The sequence below is a fragment of the Cervus canadensis genome, chromosome 24, assembly GCF_019320065.1.
Source record: "Cervus canadensis isolate Bull #8, Minnesota chromosome 24, ASM1932006v1, whole genome shotgun sequence".
In the NCBI taxonomy this organism is placed as follows: Eukaryota; Metazoa; Chordata; class Mammalia; order Artiodactyla; family Cervidae; genus Cervus; species Cervus canadensis.
The window spans coordinates 28,272,191-28,288,771 of NC_057409.1; the positions used below are offsets into that span (position 1 = coordinate 28,272,191).

The 16,581-nt window shown below is 38.4% G+C and overlaps 1 protein-coding gene across 7 annotated transcripts in view; it reads left to right on the top strand.

Annotated features, from left to right (window-relative positions):
* Window positions 1-16,581, top strand: part of USP37 (ubiquitin specific peptidase 37) — a 91,537-nt gene that overhangs the window by 67,655 nt on the left and 7,301 nt on the right. For all 7 annotated transcript variants that reach the window (XM_043444572.1, XM_043444570.1, XM_043444568.1 and 4 more), the window contains 4 exons: window positions 1,139-1,394; window positions 11,762-11,928; window positions 14,079-14,139; window positions 16,440-16,555. In XM_043444572.1, the coding sequence (XP_043300507.1) occupies window positions 1,139-1,394; window positions 11,762-11,928; window positions 14,079-14,139; window positions 16,440-16,555 (600 nt within the window). The remainder of the gene's footprint in view (window positions 1-1,138; window positions 1,395-11,761; window positions 11,929-14,078; window positions 14,140-16,439; window positions 16,556-16,581) is intronic.

The following is a 16,581-nucleotide window of genomic DNA, read 5'->3' on the forward strand; positions in this document are numbered from 1 at the left end:
AACTCTTTACGACCCCCTTGGACTGTAGCCTGCCTGGCTCCTCTGTCCATGGGTAATCTCCAGGCAAGAATACTGGAGTGGGTTGCCATGCCGTCCTCCAGGGGATCTTTAACCCAGGGATTGAACCCAGGTCTCCCGCATTACAGGCAGATTCTTTAACATCTGAGCCACCAGGTCCTCAAATAATTACTTGCATTATTTTGATACTAATTATTAATATGAGGAAACCATAGTAAATATTTTAACATCAACAGGCCAACTAGGTAATCTAAAAGTTTGATGGGTGTGAAGGCACAACTTACAGCATCTTCAGTCTTGACACATAATAATGATAGTTAACATTTTTGAAGATATAAGCTTTTCTAGGAGTTTGCATTATCTCATGCAACTGATTTTAAACCTCATTTCAGTAAAATAGCAATTATTTCAGTAGTTATTTTTTGTTCAGACTGTTTCCTGTCTTTAAAGCTAGAGGTAGTTTGTGGTTGCTGACCTTGAGTGAGAAATGACAAAGTGAAAAATTCTCCCAGAAATCAGAGAAATTTATACAGAAAATAACTTCTAAGTAGTTACAAAATCTTTATAGTTTTTATCTTTTTCATCTATTAAAAAAAAAGGAATGAGAGCTACCCACATTTTAAAAAGAAGGATAAGTTTAGTGACAGAATATTTACAGTGTGATCCATGTATATCTGGAAAAAATACACCAGAAACACTTAAATATCTCTTGAGTGGTAGATTTTGAATGAAATTATTTTTATGTATTTTCCAAATGTCTACAAAGAATGTACTTAACATTTATTATAATCAAGCAAGTGAACATGTATCTTTATGTAGTTAGTACATAAAGAATTAAAAGAAAATTAGGCTTCCCAGTGAGTTTATTTATTGGTTATTAGTTGGTAAATAACCCAAAGCATCAAAGAAAGGAAACTTTGGGAATTCCCTGGCAGATGAGTGGTTAGGTTTCCACGCTTCCATTGCAGAGGGCATGGAACTAAGATCCCACATGCCACATGGCGCAGCCAGAAAAAGAAAAAAGAAAGGAAACTTTAGAAATAAACATATCACTTTAAACTCTAGGATTGCTGTATTTGTAGGCATTCTATTTTCTTCTAAAAGCAGTTCTGTTCTTCAGGATTCAAAATCATCCAGAATGGAACCTGAGAAGTCTGAATTGGAACAGTCAGGATTTGACGGAATGAGTGAAGAGGAGCTTCTAGCAGCTGTTTTAGAGATAAGTAAGAGAGAAGCTTCACCATCTCTCAGTCATGAAGATGATGATAAACCAACCAGCAGCCCTGATACCGGATTTGCAGAAGATGATATTCAAGAAATGCCTGAAAATCCAGACTCTGTGGAAACTGAGAAGCCGAAGACAATCACAGAGCCTGGTAGGTTTAACAAAGATAAACATCTGTTAAATAAGACACAACTGTTTTAAAAGATTTATAATAGCAAATGACTTCTACATAATGGGAGATGAGATGGATCTGTATAATGAAGCTATAATATTTTTATGCTCTTTCTCTTTTTTTTCTAACAGAAATGAGAAGTGAATATTGTGAGTTAGTGTCAGAGGCTAGTAGTAGAGTATTCCTTGTCCCTTTAGGTGTCAGTTCAGTTCAGTTCAGTTCAGTCGCTCAGTCAAGTCCAACTCTTTGTGACCCCATGAACCGCAGCACACCAGGCCTCCCTGTCCATCACCAACTCCTGGAGTCCACCCAAACCCATGTCCATTGAGTCGACGATGCCATCCGACCATCTCATCCTCTGTTGTCCCCTTCTCCTCCTGCCCTCAATCTTTCCCAGCATCAGGGTCTTTTCAAATGAGTCAGCTCTTTGCATCAAATGGCCAAAGTATTGGAGTTGCAGCTTCAAAATCAGTCCTACCAATGGACACCCAGGACCAATCTCCTTTAGGATGGACTAGCTGGATCTCCTTGAAATCCAAGGGACTCTCAAGAGTCTTTTCCAACACCACAGTTCAAAAGCATCAATTCTTCGGCAGTCAGCTTTCTTCATAGTCCAACTCTTACATCCATACATGACCACTGGAAAAACCATAGCCTTGACTAGACGGACCTTTGTTGACAAAGTAATGTCTCTGCTTTTTAATATGCTGTCTAGGTTGGTCATAACTTTCTTTCCAGGGAGTAAGTGTTTTTCAATTTCATGGCTGCAATCACCATCTGCAGTGATTTTAGAGCCCAGAAAAATAAAGTCAGCCATTGTTTCCACTGTTTCCCCATCTATTTGCCATGAAGTGATGAGACTGGATGCCATGATCTTAGTTTTCTGAATGTTGAGCTTTAAGCCAACTTTTTCACTCTCCTCTTCCACTTTCATCAAGAGACTCTTTAGTTCTTCACTTTCTGCCCTAAGGGTGGTGTCATCTACATATCTGAGGTTATTGATATTTCTCCCTGCAATCTTGATTCCAGCTTGTGCTTCTTCCAGCCCAGCGTTTCTCATAATGTACTCTGCATAGAAGTTAAATAAGCAGGGTGACAATATACAGCCTTGACGTACTCCTTTTCCTATATGGAACCAGTCTGTTGTTCCATGTCCAGTTCTAACTGTTGCTTCCTGACCTGCATACAGGTTTCTCAAGAGGCAGGTAAGGTGGTCTAGTATTCCCATCTCTTGAAGAACTTTCCACAGTTTATTGTGATCCACACAGTCAAAGGCTTTGGCATAATCAGCAGAAATAGATGTTTTTCTGGAACTCTCTTGCTTTTTCGATGATCCAGCAGTTATAGGTGTACATCAAAAGAAAAGTTGGTATTCCTGCATTTAAAAATTGTTTGTGTCAGTTTTTGGTCACTTTTTTCTTACCACTTCTCTCAGAAATTTGTGTAATTCTTTCTTCATTTTTTCATATCTGAACTTATACCAAGTTTTAATGTATAAATCAAGTTCTCCATTCTTCTTTGGGTTTATCCCTTTAAAATGGTGGAAAGACCACTGAACTAAGAGAGCAGGTCTTGGGTGTCTAGCCTTAGCTATACCACCTACTAGTTAAAAATTGTTAGATAAATGATTTAACCCCTTGATAGTTTTCTTATCTCTATGGGGAATCTATGAGACGTACTTCAGATGGTTGGGGTAAAATGTTAAATAATACATAAGTGTTATGTTAAGTGCTATACAAATACAAATTTTTGTGGTAATTATTACTCACATTTTGTTGTTTCTCAAGCTATCACTGCAAACAACAGAACTGAACCTCCTTGCCTTGCACTATGGGTGTCTTAAGATTTTTAAGTAAAAAATTTTCACTGCTTCTCCTCTGGCCATCTCTGACTTTTTTCTGCTGGTACTAAATACTAAAGATTTAGTATCTATATCTGTATAGCTAGCTAATGTGTTTCAGTATGTCAAGTCTAGGATTTTGAAAGTGAAGGCAATACTAGTATATGATACAATTATTTTATTTATTCTTGGGGTTGTTAGGGCCTTGTCAGTTTTGAATTTTATATACAAGCAAAATAATTAGTATGCCTTCAATTTAACTGGAAACAAAAAGCTTATGATTTTTGTATATGGATGTTTCCTTTTTTTTTAACATGTTTTTTATGTCTTGATGGTAAGTTTTTATCTCTTGATGGTAAGTATCCTTATGAAGTCCCCTTCTCTTACTAAACTAACAATCACTGCCTTTGGAAGTGAATCCTAGATATTAGATCATTTCATCAGTAAGGACGTCAGTATCACTAGAAGATAAGAACTCTTTTCAAAATAACATATCCTCCATATCATTATCATACTTTAAAAATTAATAATAATTCTAAGGAATGATCAAATATGATCAAACCCTCCATAAGGTTTTTATTTTGAAAATTTCAAACCCAGAGAGAAGTTGAAAATAAAATATACACTTTTATACCCATGACCTAGATTCATTGACATTTTGTCACTTTCTTTTTCCTCTCCCTTCCACACCGCCCCCATGTGTATGTGTAGTTGTGCAACAGTTACCCCAAAATTAGTGCTTTAAAACAGCTATTTTAATATGTCATAATTCTATAGATTGACTGGTCTTAGATGGTAGTTGTTCTGCTCCCTGTATTGCTGGCTGGGCTTTGACTGGGCTGTAACATTCAAGATGGCTCACCTTGGCATCTTGTTGGTATTGGTGAGAAGGGTCAGCTGGGATGCCTAGATAGCCTCTCTGTTCTTCCGGTCCCCTTTCCCTGGCCATCTCTCTCCTCCTCTTCTCTTCATCTTTTCCATCTCTTCATATAATCTCAGGGACTCTCCCTTTCCATGTGGTCTCTTCAGCATGGTAGCCAAATGTCTTACATGGTAGCTCAGGGCTGTCCAAAACACAAAAGGGGCATCTGCCAGGTCTTCTTAATGTGTGAAGTGAAGTCTCTCAGTGATGTCTGACTCTTTGCAGCCCCATGGACTGTAGTCTACGAGGCTCCTCCGTCCATGGGATTTTCTAGGTAAGAGTACTGGATTGGGTTGCCATTTCCTTCTCCAGGGCATCTTCCTGACTCAGGGATCGAACCCCAGTCTCCCACATTGCAGGCAGATGCTTTACCCTCTAAGCCACCAGGGAAGCCCTTAATGTATAGGCTCAAAATTAGGACAGAGTCAGTTCTGTCACATTTTCTTAAAGGACTCACAGGATCTGCAAGTGTTCACTGTGAGTCAGACTACACAGAGTTATAATACCTATATGCATGGTTCATTGGATGCCATCTTTGGAGAATGAGCATGCACACTCTTCTTTTTTAATAGAACTATTTGAAATTGCAAGTATCATAACAGTTTACCCTGAAACACTTCAACCTGACTCTCCTAAGTACATGGAAATTTTCCTGTGTAACAGTTAGCATACCTCAGAATGTTAAGAGTGATTCCATATATAATTCCATATAGAGAGAGCCCACATATACGTTTTCCCATTTATCTGTAACATGTTTTTTACACTTTAAAAAAAAACTCAAACCCAAAGCTTACCCACTGCATTTGGTTGTTAGGTCCCTTTAGTCTCTAGTCAAGGCCAATTTTTCTTTGAAAAATTCCCATTATGAATTGTCCTACTATTCTTTTAACAGCTGTTTTGGATTTTTCCCCCCATACCCTGAAATTTCAGAGCATGGAGATGCGATCATTTTTCTCCTTGTTGCAAATTACCAATTCCAACTGCTTGTCTCCTTTCATCCTACAAAAATCCCTGCTCATTTGAACTATGTAACTTCAGACTTTGCCATATTATTTCTTTCTATAGCTATCTTTTACCTTCCAGTCATTCCACTCCCATCAGCATTCTTAGGGCTTTCAGCATCCTCCTAAATGACCCTGTCAGCCACCTGGTGTCTCAGTTCCTTACCTCAATTCCAAAGAACTTTTCTTCTTCCCCATCTTGACAACTGACAAAACTCAAACCAGTAGTTCTCAAAGTATGTCTCCAGGCCATCAGTATCATGTAGGAACTTGCTGGAAATGCCATTCTTGACCCCCACCCCTCACCTAATGAATAAGAAACTCTGGATGGTGGGGCTTAGCATTCTGTCTTTTGATTCCAGTTGATTCTGATGCTAAAGCTTGAGAACTACCTCCCTAGATTTTGTCATCATCAGTAACTGTATCACCTTTGAAATACTAATTTCAAATATCTTTCTCTAACCCTTTTCTCCCCCTAGCTCAAGTAATGTCATTCTTTTATTCTCTTTATTTCTTGCCAGAGAATGTTCAAATTACCACACAGTTGCACTCATTTCACATGTTAGCAAAGTAATGCTCAAAATTCTCCAAGCTAGGCTTCAACAGTACATGAACTGAGAACTTCCAGATGTTCAAACTGGTTTTAGAGAAGGCAGAGGAACCAGAGATCAAATTGCCAACATCTGTTGAATTGTAGAAAAAGCAAGAGAATTCCAGAAAAATATCTGCTTCGTTGACTACATTAAAGCCTTTGACTGTGGATCACAACAAACTGTGGAAAATTCTTCAAGAGATGGGAATACCAGACCACCTTACCTGCCTCCTGTGGAACCTGTATGCAGGTCAAGAAGCAACAGTTAGAACCAGACATGGAACAACGGACTGGTTCCAAATTGGGAAGAGTACATCAAGGCTGTATTGTATATTGTCACCCTGCTTATTTAACTTCTATGCAGAGTACATCATGCAAAATGCCAGACTGGATGAAGCACAAGCTAGAATCAAGATTGCCGGGAGAAATATCAATAACCTCAGATATGCAGGTGATAACACCCTTATGGCAGAAAGCAGAGAGGAGCTAAAGACCCTTGAAAGTGAAAAAGGAGAGTGAAAAAGTTAGCTTAAAACTCAACATTCAGAAAACTAAGATCATGGCTTCTGGTCCCATCTCTTCATGGCAAATAGATGGGGAAACAGTAGAAACAGTGACAGACTTTATTTTCTTGGGCTCCCAAATCACTGCAGATGGTGACTGCAGCCATGAAATTTTAAAAATGCTTGCTCCTTGGAAGAAAAGCTATGACAAACCTAGATAGCATGTTAAAAAGCAGAGATATTACTTTGCCAAAAAGGTCCATATAGTCAAAGGTATGGTTTTTCCACTAGTCGTGTATGGATGTGAGAGTTGGACCATAAAGAAGGCTGAACACCAAAGAATTAATGCTTTTGAACTGTGGTGTTGGAGAAAACTCTTGAGAATCCCTTGGACTGCAAGGAGATCCAACCAGTCCATCCTAAAGGAAATCAGTCCTGAATATTCACTGAAAGGACTGATGCAAAAGCTGAAACTCCAATACTTTGGCCACCTGATGTGAAGAGCTGGCTCATTTGAAAAGACCCTGATGCTGGGAAAGATTGAAGGCAGGAGGAGAGGGGGACAACAGAGAATGAGATGGTTGGATGGCATCACTGACTCAATGGACATGAGTTTGAGCAGACTCAGGGAGATGGTAAAGGGCAGGGAAGCATGGCGTGCTGCAGTCCATGAGGTCACAAAGAGGTCTAAGTCGTGTCACAAAGGACATGGATGAGTGACTGAACAACAAAAACTTATTTCAACAATTACGTGATCTCATTAAGACTTCCAGTCTGTTGTCTTCTATTTTTTGGCTCTTCCTCACCTCCCTCTTATTATCACGTGCCTCCCCAGCCTATATGCCATATTTTGATTCTCTTCTCTCTGTCCTCTGTTCCTTTGTTGCCTAATGAAATCCCATTTCCCAGCTCAACCAGCTTTTTACTCCATACCTTCACCCAAGCAGCTAAAGATTGCTGGAGAAAATTCACAAACTTGTGATGACTATACTTTCCTCAAATTCACAGCCACATTGTAACATGGGCACTAAATTCTGCTTGTCATTTCTATAGTTCCTTAGTAAATTTCTTTTCTTGGTCTCCATAATGTCTTAAATATATAGTTCTCCTTCCACATATAATCTGGGCTCACAACTTAGCTGTAGATCTTTCAAAGGAAATAGATGCAATCAGATGAAAGCTGTGCCTTCACCTTTGTTATGGAGGAAATGTCCTTGAAGGCCAGTCCCTTCATTCATTCATATCCAAGATCTCATCTACATCTTCTAAAGACTGTCTTGACATTATACTGTTTCTCTTATGCATCTTTTCTAAATCACTCTGTTGTTTTCTAAATATTACCCATTTTAAAGAACCTTATTATTACCTTGTGTTTCCCTATAGCTGTTGCCCCTTTTGTTTGCTCCCTTCCCAGAAAAATCCTTTAAAAGAGTCGTTTTACTCATTCTCTCTTTTTTCTTACCATCTCCCATCCTCTTGTCTGCGCTCTCAAAGTGGGCTTTTACCCCCACCACTCCACTCAAATGATCTTTATCAAGTTTACAGTAGCGATATTTCATAAAATCCACCACTCCCTCCTTAACATTTAAAGCTTTATAAACTTTTTTCTATAAACTACTCTTGCTTGGTTTTTTCTTCCTGCTAAACCAACCATTCATCCTAGGGTTTTTTGATTTTGATTTTGCTTTCCTCATCAGAACTGTAACTGTTGGAATATTCCCAGAACACTATCCTTAGCTGTCTTTTTTCCTAAACGTCTCTAAGGGATCTCATATGTTCCCATAACCTCACATACTGATGGTCTGTCAAATTCATATCCTTGCCTGGATCTCTCCCCTAAGCTTTAAACTTACATATTTAAATGCCTGCTTGAAATGTCCATTTGGTGGCTGATTTTTAGCCGCCACCCCCCACCCCAGTAACCTTGCACCATATCAGCAAGTGGTATCACCATCCACCGTTTTTGGTTCAAGCCAAAACTATATCTCACTTGATTTTTTTTGTTTGTTTGTTTGTTTACACCTCATATTCAGTCCGTCAATAGGTCTAGTCTACTCTACCTCCAAAATATATCCTGAATCCAGTCACTTATCAACATCTTCATACCTATAACTCTAGTCTTCCAGCTTTCACTTGGGCCACTACAGTTGATTCCTAATGTCTCTTCCTTTACTCTCACCCCACTGCAGACCTCCTTTCATGAACAAAGCTGCCAGCGTAATCTTTCTGAAGTATAAATCATACATTACCTTTCTGCCTAGAACTTACTGTGATTTCCCATTACGCTTAATCCAGGCTTCTCACTATGACGTCTTCACCTTGCCCCTCTTTTACTCTGCTGCTTTAGCCATACTGATATTTTCTCCCTGTGTCCCTCATGCTAGGCTCGTTTTCATCTCCAAGCCTTTGCACTTAAGCTCCTTCAGGGCAAGTGTCATCTTGCCTTATCACTATATCCTCAGCTTCTTCAGCAGTATGTGGCACGTAGCATGATTCTCAGTAAATATTTGGAGCTCATCTCTTGAATCAACTGAAGAGGGAAAGAAAGACTGGTTAAGTAAGATTTCACTGTTAACCAAACACGGAGGGAAGAGTGTGTGTGCAAAGGTCCGGATGTGAGGAAGGCCATGGTAAGTTAGTGAACCTTAAAAGTTCAGAATGATCTGCATGACTAGAACATAGTGTTGAGGGGGGAAAAGCAAAAATGAGACTAGAGAGTTACACAGTCTCCAGTTTTTACCTGGCCTAAAATCATGTTTAGAAGTTTGGACTTTGATTTCAAAAGCATTAGGAAGTTATTGAATAATTTTAAGCAAAAGGTATTTGATAAAGATTTGTATTTGAAAAAGATAATTTGCTGCAGTGTAGTGCATAATTTAAAGAAGAACCAAAGTACCCTGTGAGAACTGTTAGAAAGTTATTACAGTAGCCCAAAACAAAAGTTAACATTTGGTTAACATTTGGCATTGGGGGAAAAAAAAAAAAAAACAGTTGATGGATTCGAGAGAGGGATGGGAAATAGCAATTTATCTAATATGAGCGGGTAAATGAGAAATCAGAATGACTCCCAGATTTCTGTCTTCAAAAAAAAAAAACACTGGGTGGACACTTACCCCTTGGCTGAAATACAGAATGTAGGAAAGAAGCAGCAGCTTTCATTTGGGATGGGAGAAGCAGCAGATGATCTTCTTAGTTTAAGAATGTTTTTATCACATGGACCCCCTCTGATCCATTGTGCCAGTTCCTTTAAAGTGTGTTTTTTATTTCGTGGTCTTATTTGTTCCTAGATCTGAAGTGTTTTTGTATCCGTCTGATAATCTTGTTCTGAAGACAGATGTATATTGAGCTTTTTAGCATCTCAAAGTTTCTTACATCTGTTTGCTATCACATGCATTAGTTGCTAGTGTAATTCTAGGATTGTGTAAGATATATTAGTACATTGAGTGCTGAAAATTATTGGTTAAGAATTGTGCCTCTGTCACCTTTTTTTATGAGTATGTTTTGAATAAAAATAATAATGTTCATCTTATTTCCTAAAATAGCAGCCTCAACTCCCAAATCTTTTTTCCACTTGAAATGCTTAACATCAACTAACTTTGAACGTCTCAGTTCCAAATTTCCAGAAGTGGTCTAGTTGGTTAACTCTCTCAGATTTTCATTCCTGATCCAGTAAGCTAAGGCCAAAGGGACAGGCAGGATCTTATATGCTTCAGAGCCACCCCTTCCAGGCTTTGGAAATGATTGTTTCTCCAAAAATGGAGGAGTAAAAAAAATTTTTTAATTGTAATCATACTGCTTTTTGCACCTAATATATCCTGAGTTTCTTTTAATATTCAGAATTAGTTTTAATGGTAAATATTCATTCAGTTGCTGCTGCTGCTAAGTCACTTCAGTCATGTGCGACTCTGTGCAAACCCATAGACGGCAGCCCACCAGGCTCCTCTATCCCTGGGATTCTCCAGGCAAGAACACTGGAGTGGGCTGCCATTTCTTTCTCCAATGCATGCATGCATGCTGAGTCGCTGCAGTCGTGTCCGACTCTGTGCGACCCTATGGGTAGCAGCCCACCAGGCTCCTCTGTCCACAGGATTCTCTAGGCAAGAATGCTGGAGTGGGTTGCCGTTTCCTTCTCCAATTCAGTCAGTAAGTCAGTTCAATTAAAAAATGACTAGTTGCTGATTGAGTCTAAAATCAAGATGCTGTAAGCTTCAGAGTTGTCTGTATTATGGAAAAGTATCTACCATTTCAATGGTTCCAATGAAGTATTGGGGCAGGTAAAGAGTACACACTAATTTTAAGTCCATATGAAATAATCCTGTAAAGCCAAAATTCTTACTGACTGGCTAAACTTTTTTTTATGAGAACTTCCTTAACTTGTTAAGGTGAAAGTTTTTGCTCTGGTAAAATGTTAGAAGGGAAGGAGGTGCCTTGCTTTTCTCCCCACTCTTACCTGTATTAAAAATTACAATGAAATTTCAGGTAACCAGAATAAAATTACATACCTGTACTGTTTATTCTGGCTAACACTAGAATAAGGAGAAAATATATAATAGATGCTAACTGTCCAATAGTGATGAATGGGTGCTCTACTGGGCTGTCCTCCAGTCCATGTAAGTGTAAGGAGATCTGCTACTAGAACTCAGAACTAGCACTGACTGAATGGTCGGAACATCATGCTTCGTTGTTTGGACGTATGAAGCAGTGGCATTAGCACTAGGAGACTCTAATCTAGAAACTGAGAATGAACAGAAAAAAAATGAAGGCTTAATTTTTTTCTTCTCTCCCTGGTTGAATGTTTTAAACATAATATGTTGTCATATACTTGTATGGTACATGAAATGTTTATTACATATTTTATGTAGCTCTTCTGTTTAAAATATGCACAAGGCTCATTTGATTGTTAATGTAAAAACACTCATGATATACAATGTAGTAACGGAAAATCTCAATAATTGGCCTAATCATTCTATCCTAATTCTTACTTTATTTACCCTAAACAATACTTTATTCCTAGTAATTGGTCATATGACATAACCTATGAATATGGCTATTTTTTTGTCTCCATCCTTAACCACGGTGCTTCTAATGATTGGTCAAGTTTCAGAACCATTACTGTAGGCCAGTGGTTCTCAACCGAGGGCAGTTTTGTTCTCCAGGGGACATTTAACAGTGTCACTTCTGGTTGTCACAGCTGGGGAGGGTGGGGTTGCTACTGGGATCTGGTAGGTAGAGGTCAAGGATATTGCGAAATATTATACAGTACACAGGGCAGCCATCTCCCCCATCCAAACAAAAATCCCACCCAAAGTGCCAATAGTGCTGAGATAGGGAAGCCCTGATCTAGATGTAGCAAGGGGAGATTGTATGTCCCAAGCAAGTTATGTCTGGGGTTAAGATACATTACTCTTTGAATAGTACATGTCACTCTAGGGTGGAGATTTCAGTTTATAAGAGGATTTCCCAGTGATGTTCTGTTTTGCTTCCTCAGATCCTGCCAGTTTTACTGAGATAACTAAAGACTGTGATGAAAATAAAGAGAACAAAACTCCGGAAGGATCTCAAGGAGAGGTTGATTGGCTCCAGCAGTATGATATGGAGCGTGAGAGGGAGGAACAGGAGCTTCAGCAGGCATTGGCTCAGAGCCTCCAGGAGCAAGTAAGAGATACCTGCATATCTGTCTTTTCCAAGAGATAGAGCAATAGTAATAATAAAAAACATTTGTTAAGCACTTTGTGTCAGGCATTGGTCCACGTGATTTACATACAGTAAATCTTTGAGCCACCTAAACAAACTAAATTTGCTTTGGGCCTTTTCCTTAGGTTTGAAACAAATACTAATTTTTTTTTTAATCCAAGTGCAACAAAATGTCTTGTTGGTTACCTCCTGTTACCATGATTTGTTGCATGCTAAAGCAAGATGGATTATTGGAGATCATCCCTAGTCCAGCTTTATTTTGTAAGCAGTTAAAACAGCCAGTATGCAATCATGATTTTATCATTGATATTTTAAGGCAAAGAATATAGGGTCATAATTTTAACTGCATTTTATCTGGGGAGCTTTAAAAGGAGTACTGATGCCCAGATGGTTCTGCCCCTCAGAAATTCTGATATAATTGATCCCAGATGTGGTCTGGGCTACTAGATTTCTTTCTTCTTTTTTTCCCTAAACTTCCACCAATGATTCTAATGTGCAGGCAGTGTTGAGACCTGCTGCTTTAAAACTGTTTCAGAACCAGCTGTTCTGTATCCTTTTATTTATAAAAAGTACCTCCCTAGTTGCCTTGTCATCAAAAATATATATATGTCAAACTGTTTCACAAATTATTTATAGTAATCATTTGTTTCAGAAAAACTTACTTTCAGTGGAAAATAAGTTTTATTTCTTAGCAATAGCTCAGGCGTGCTCAGGCGTGCCCAACTCTGCAACCCTGTGGACAGTAGCCCCCCAGGCTCCCCTGTCCATAGCATTCCCCAGGCAAGGATACTGGAGTGGGTTGCCCTTTGCAGAAAAAGAAAAAATTCAGAGAAAAGAAGGGGGAAAAAAAGAAAAAATTTCAACAACCCTCCTTTTCACAGACAAAGACTTATTTTTCTTGTCAGCTGACCTGGTTAAAATTGTCTTATTTTTCTCAGATGTGAGGATTATGAGATGAAGGTTTCTTTAGTTTGGCACACCTTCTTATTTAGTCGCTAAGTTGTGGACACAGCTTTTTGCGACCCCTGGACTATAGCTCCCCAGGCTCCTCTGTCCATGGGATTTCCCAGGCTAAAACACTGGAATGAGTTGCCATTTCCTTCTCCAGGAGATCGTCCCAACCCAGAGGTTGAACCTATGTCTCCTGTGTTGGCAAGCAGATTCTTCACTGCTGAAGCCACCAGGGAAGCCCTGCATCATTCTATGAATTACTGAGAGAGAGTCCTTTACCATCTTGTCTCAGTGTAAACTTTATATACTTGGATAAATTTAAGTAATCATGTTTCCTCTTAGAGAACACCTCTGTGACTTTCTTGAACACAGTATTATTGTTCCCAGGACTACAATGCAGAATAGTTCATTCTAAGCTTCTTATATATTAACTCTAAAAACAAGTCTAGAATTGAGAAAAGTATAAAAACAGTTTTATATTTTTTTCATTACTCATGCATCCTTTGTAAATTATCTTTTCTCTCAAGATGAAAGGGAAAATTTGTAGTCAACATTTTCCTATTCCTTTTTATAATTAGTCATTTAGTTGAGACATTTTCAGAGGTACTTTTTTTTTTTTCTTTAAAGAAAACCTCAGGGACTTCCTTGACGGTCTAGTGGTTAAGACTCTGTGCTTCCAAGGCAGGGGGGCACAGGTTCAATCCCTGTTTGGAAAACTAAGATCCCACACGCTGTGGGGCATGGCCAAAACAAACAAACAGAAAACACTATCATAAAGAAAACCTCAGATATATTAGAAAAGCATAGAAATCTATGAATAGTATTTTGTGGAAATTTTGTTTTATCTTGTTGTCATAGATGTAGGCTCAGTGATGTGGTAGAGCCAGCTCCCTGTCAGCTTAGGAGAACCCATTATACATAGCTGTTCCCAAATCTACAGTCAGAGTTACATTGGTAGCTTAAAACTGGCCATAGTAGGAAGACAGTTTTGGAAAAAGTAAAGAACTTCTCCATCTCTCTCAAGAGGTCATATTCTAAACATTCATACGTTTATAGAAAGCATTATTAGCAAATACGTTCAGAGCAACTGGTTTTATCCTTATTAAGTAAGTTTAATCAGTACTTCTTTAAATACTTTAGTTTTGTCCTTGTTCCTTTAGGAGGCTTGGGAACAGAAAGAAGATGATGACCTCAAAAGAGCTACGGAGTTAAGTCTTCAAGGTATGGAGATTACTTTAATTACATTTTTTTGTATGATGAAATGTATCACACGCAGAGGAATATATAAAATGTTTTGTCATCTTTAATAACAATAACAAATTTGAACACCTCCCAGGTAAAGAAATAGAACCTTAGAAGTTACTTGTATATCCCTTCCCTACCCTCCCTCCCAGAGGAAAGCAAACACTCAAACATAATTTTCTCATCTCTTCAGTTTTTCATCTTTTTGTTATTTTTCTCTACTGTCCTGAAAAGTTTCTCCAACATTATCACCAACTTCAAACTTTTTTTAGTATTTTATGTCTATTTCTAATTTGCAAGAACTGATTTGTGATTGCTACTTTTCATAAAATTTTGGGGTGGGGTAGTTCATGAAAGCAATACCATCTCAACTCTGAGGATATTAAACATACTTCATTTTTTGTGTGTATTTGACGTTTTCATCTCCCTGAGTAGATTCTCTTTTCTCCATTTTGCTCTGTCTTGTGTGTTATTTTGGTCTTTATGTTTCGTGTTAGAGCCTTTCCTCAGTTATCTAGTAATCCTCAGTATCTGGTAATCCTTGGCTGTCAACTCATGATTAAGAGTAGGGGACTAAAGACTTGCTGGTGGTCCAGTGGCTGAGAATCCGCCTGCCAATACAGGGGACACAGGTTCAATCCCTGGTCCAGGGAGATCCCACTTGCTATGGAGCAACTAAGCCTGTGCGCCGCACCTACTGAGTCCACACTATAGCCTAAGAGCCGTGAACAAGAGAAGCCACTGCAATGAGAAGCCCATGCACCACAACAAAGAGTAGCCTCAGCTCACCGCAACTAGAGAAAGCCCACCCACAGCAGTGAAGACTCAGCACAGCCAAAAAATAAACAAATAACTCTTTTTTATTTAAAAAAAAAAAAAAAGTAGGGGACTAAAAAGATTATTGGAAGCTCTGAGTATATGAATAGCTAGAGCTTGTCAACTTTGAGTTTTATAGGATTTTACTATTTAGGGGATGGCATTAATATTTTAGGCCTCCCCTTGGGCTGGTAAGATTCCTAAAGAAAGTGTTCTAGTTTTATGCCTTTGCCTAAAGATAAAAAGATGTGGCTGCCAGAGTTCTGGAAGCCAAGTATAGGAATAGGGCCTTCTGGGGGTCAGGGTGGGAGTTACTCATATCTTTGAATATGTACACTGTGGTCTCCTCCCATTTTCGGTATGGTAGTCCTTTGTGCCTGGAATCCCCCCAATGCAGAGACTGTTTTACCAGCTCTCCAGAGAGCAAAGCTCCAGACTTCTGTCATTGCCCAGCAGCATAAAATAGCGGGGAGTGGCTCTAAGAGTCTGTAACTCAAACAGCTTTTCCCTAATCCTTATTTTTATCCTATTCTTAGCCTCCAATTTCAGAGGTACCTGGTATTTCCAAGTTGTATCTTTTGAAGACCTTGTGATATAAATTGGATTGATTCTCAACTTTTCCAATACTGACTTAGGTTTTGGCTTTGACTATCTTAGGTCTGCTAAGTCTTGTCACTCCTGTATATTCCAGCTTCCAGAATTTAGATGCTATAATCTCTTCCTGTTCTTCCCATTTTTAAGTGTTCATAACTTTTAAACAAGCGTTAAACAAGGCTTCATTTCTGTACAAACGCTCCTGGGATTTTTTATTTGAAGCCATTGAGTAAAGATGGATTCTTCCAGTGGAAGCACATCATTAAGGAGGGGGAAAAAAAATGGATCTTGGATTTATTTATCTATTTAGTGTATTTTAGGTAAAACTTAGTTAAATGTTGAATTTCCATTATTTTTGTTCAGTTCCAAAGTATGATTTAATATTGAAGAAAATGAAAGGATATTGATCTTTTTATGGTCTCTTTTCTATGAGATACTTTATGTTTGCTGGTGGCACCTATAATATGCACCAGATGTGTCAAATCTAACATATCTTACAGGTATTCAGTGAAACTGAATTATCTAACATATATTTTTATTATGTGTTAAAACAAATTATATTCTAGACAAATAATTTATATGTCTAACAAATTATATTCTCTTTTTCAGTTTCATTCCTTTCTTAAGAGTATTATCCCCTTTGATATACATATGTTTAAAACAAAGGGGAACATTTCTTTTACAGATAACTGGTGCCTGAATTGCTATTCCCTAGAGTAGGCTGGGTGAATTGGAACCCTAATAATAATATGTCTTTTGTTTCTTAGGATGATAAAATGTGTACTTCCAGCTGTTTTTCATCTTCCCAACTGTGTCTCTTTGTGTCTATTCTGAGAGCTTTTACAAGACTTTGTCTTTGTGTTCTTCAGAGTTTAACAGCTCTTTTCTGGATTCATTGGGCTCTGATGAGGACTCTGGAAATGAAGATGTTTTAGATATGGAGTACACAGAAGCTGAAACTGAGGAACTAAAAAGAAATGCTGAGGTGGGTGACATTATATTCCTTTTGTA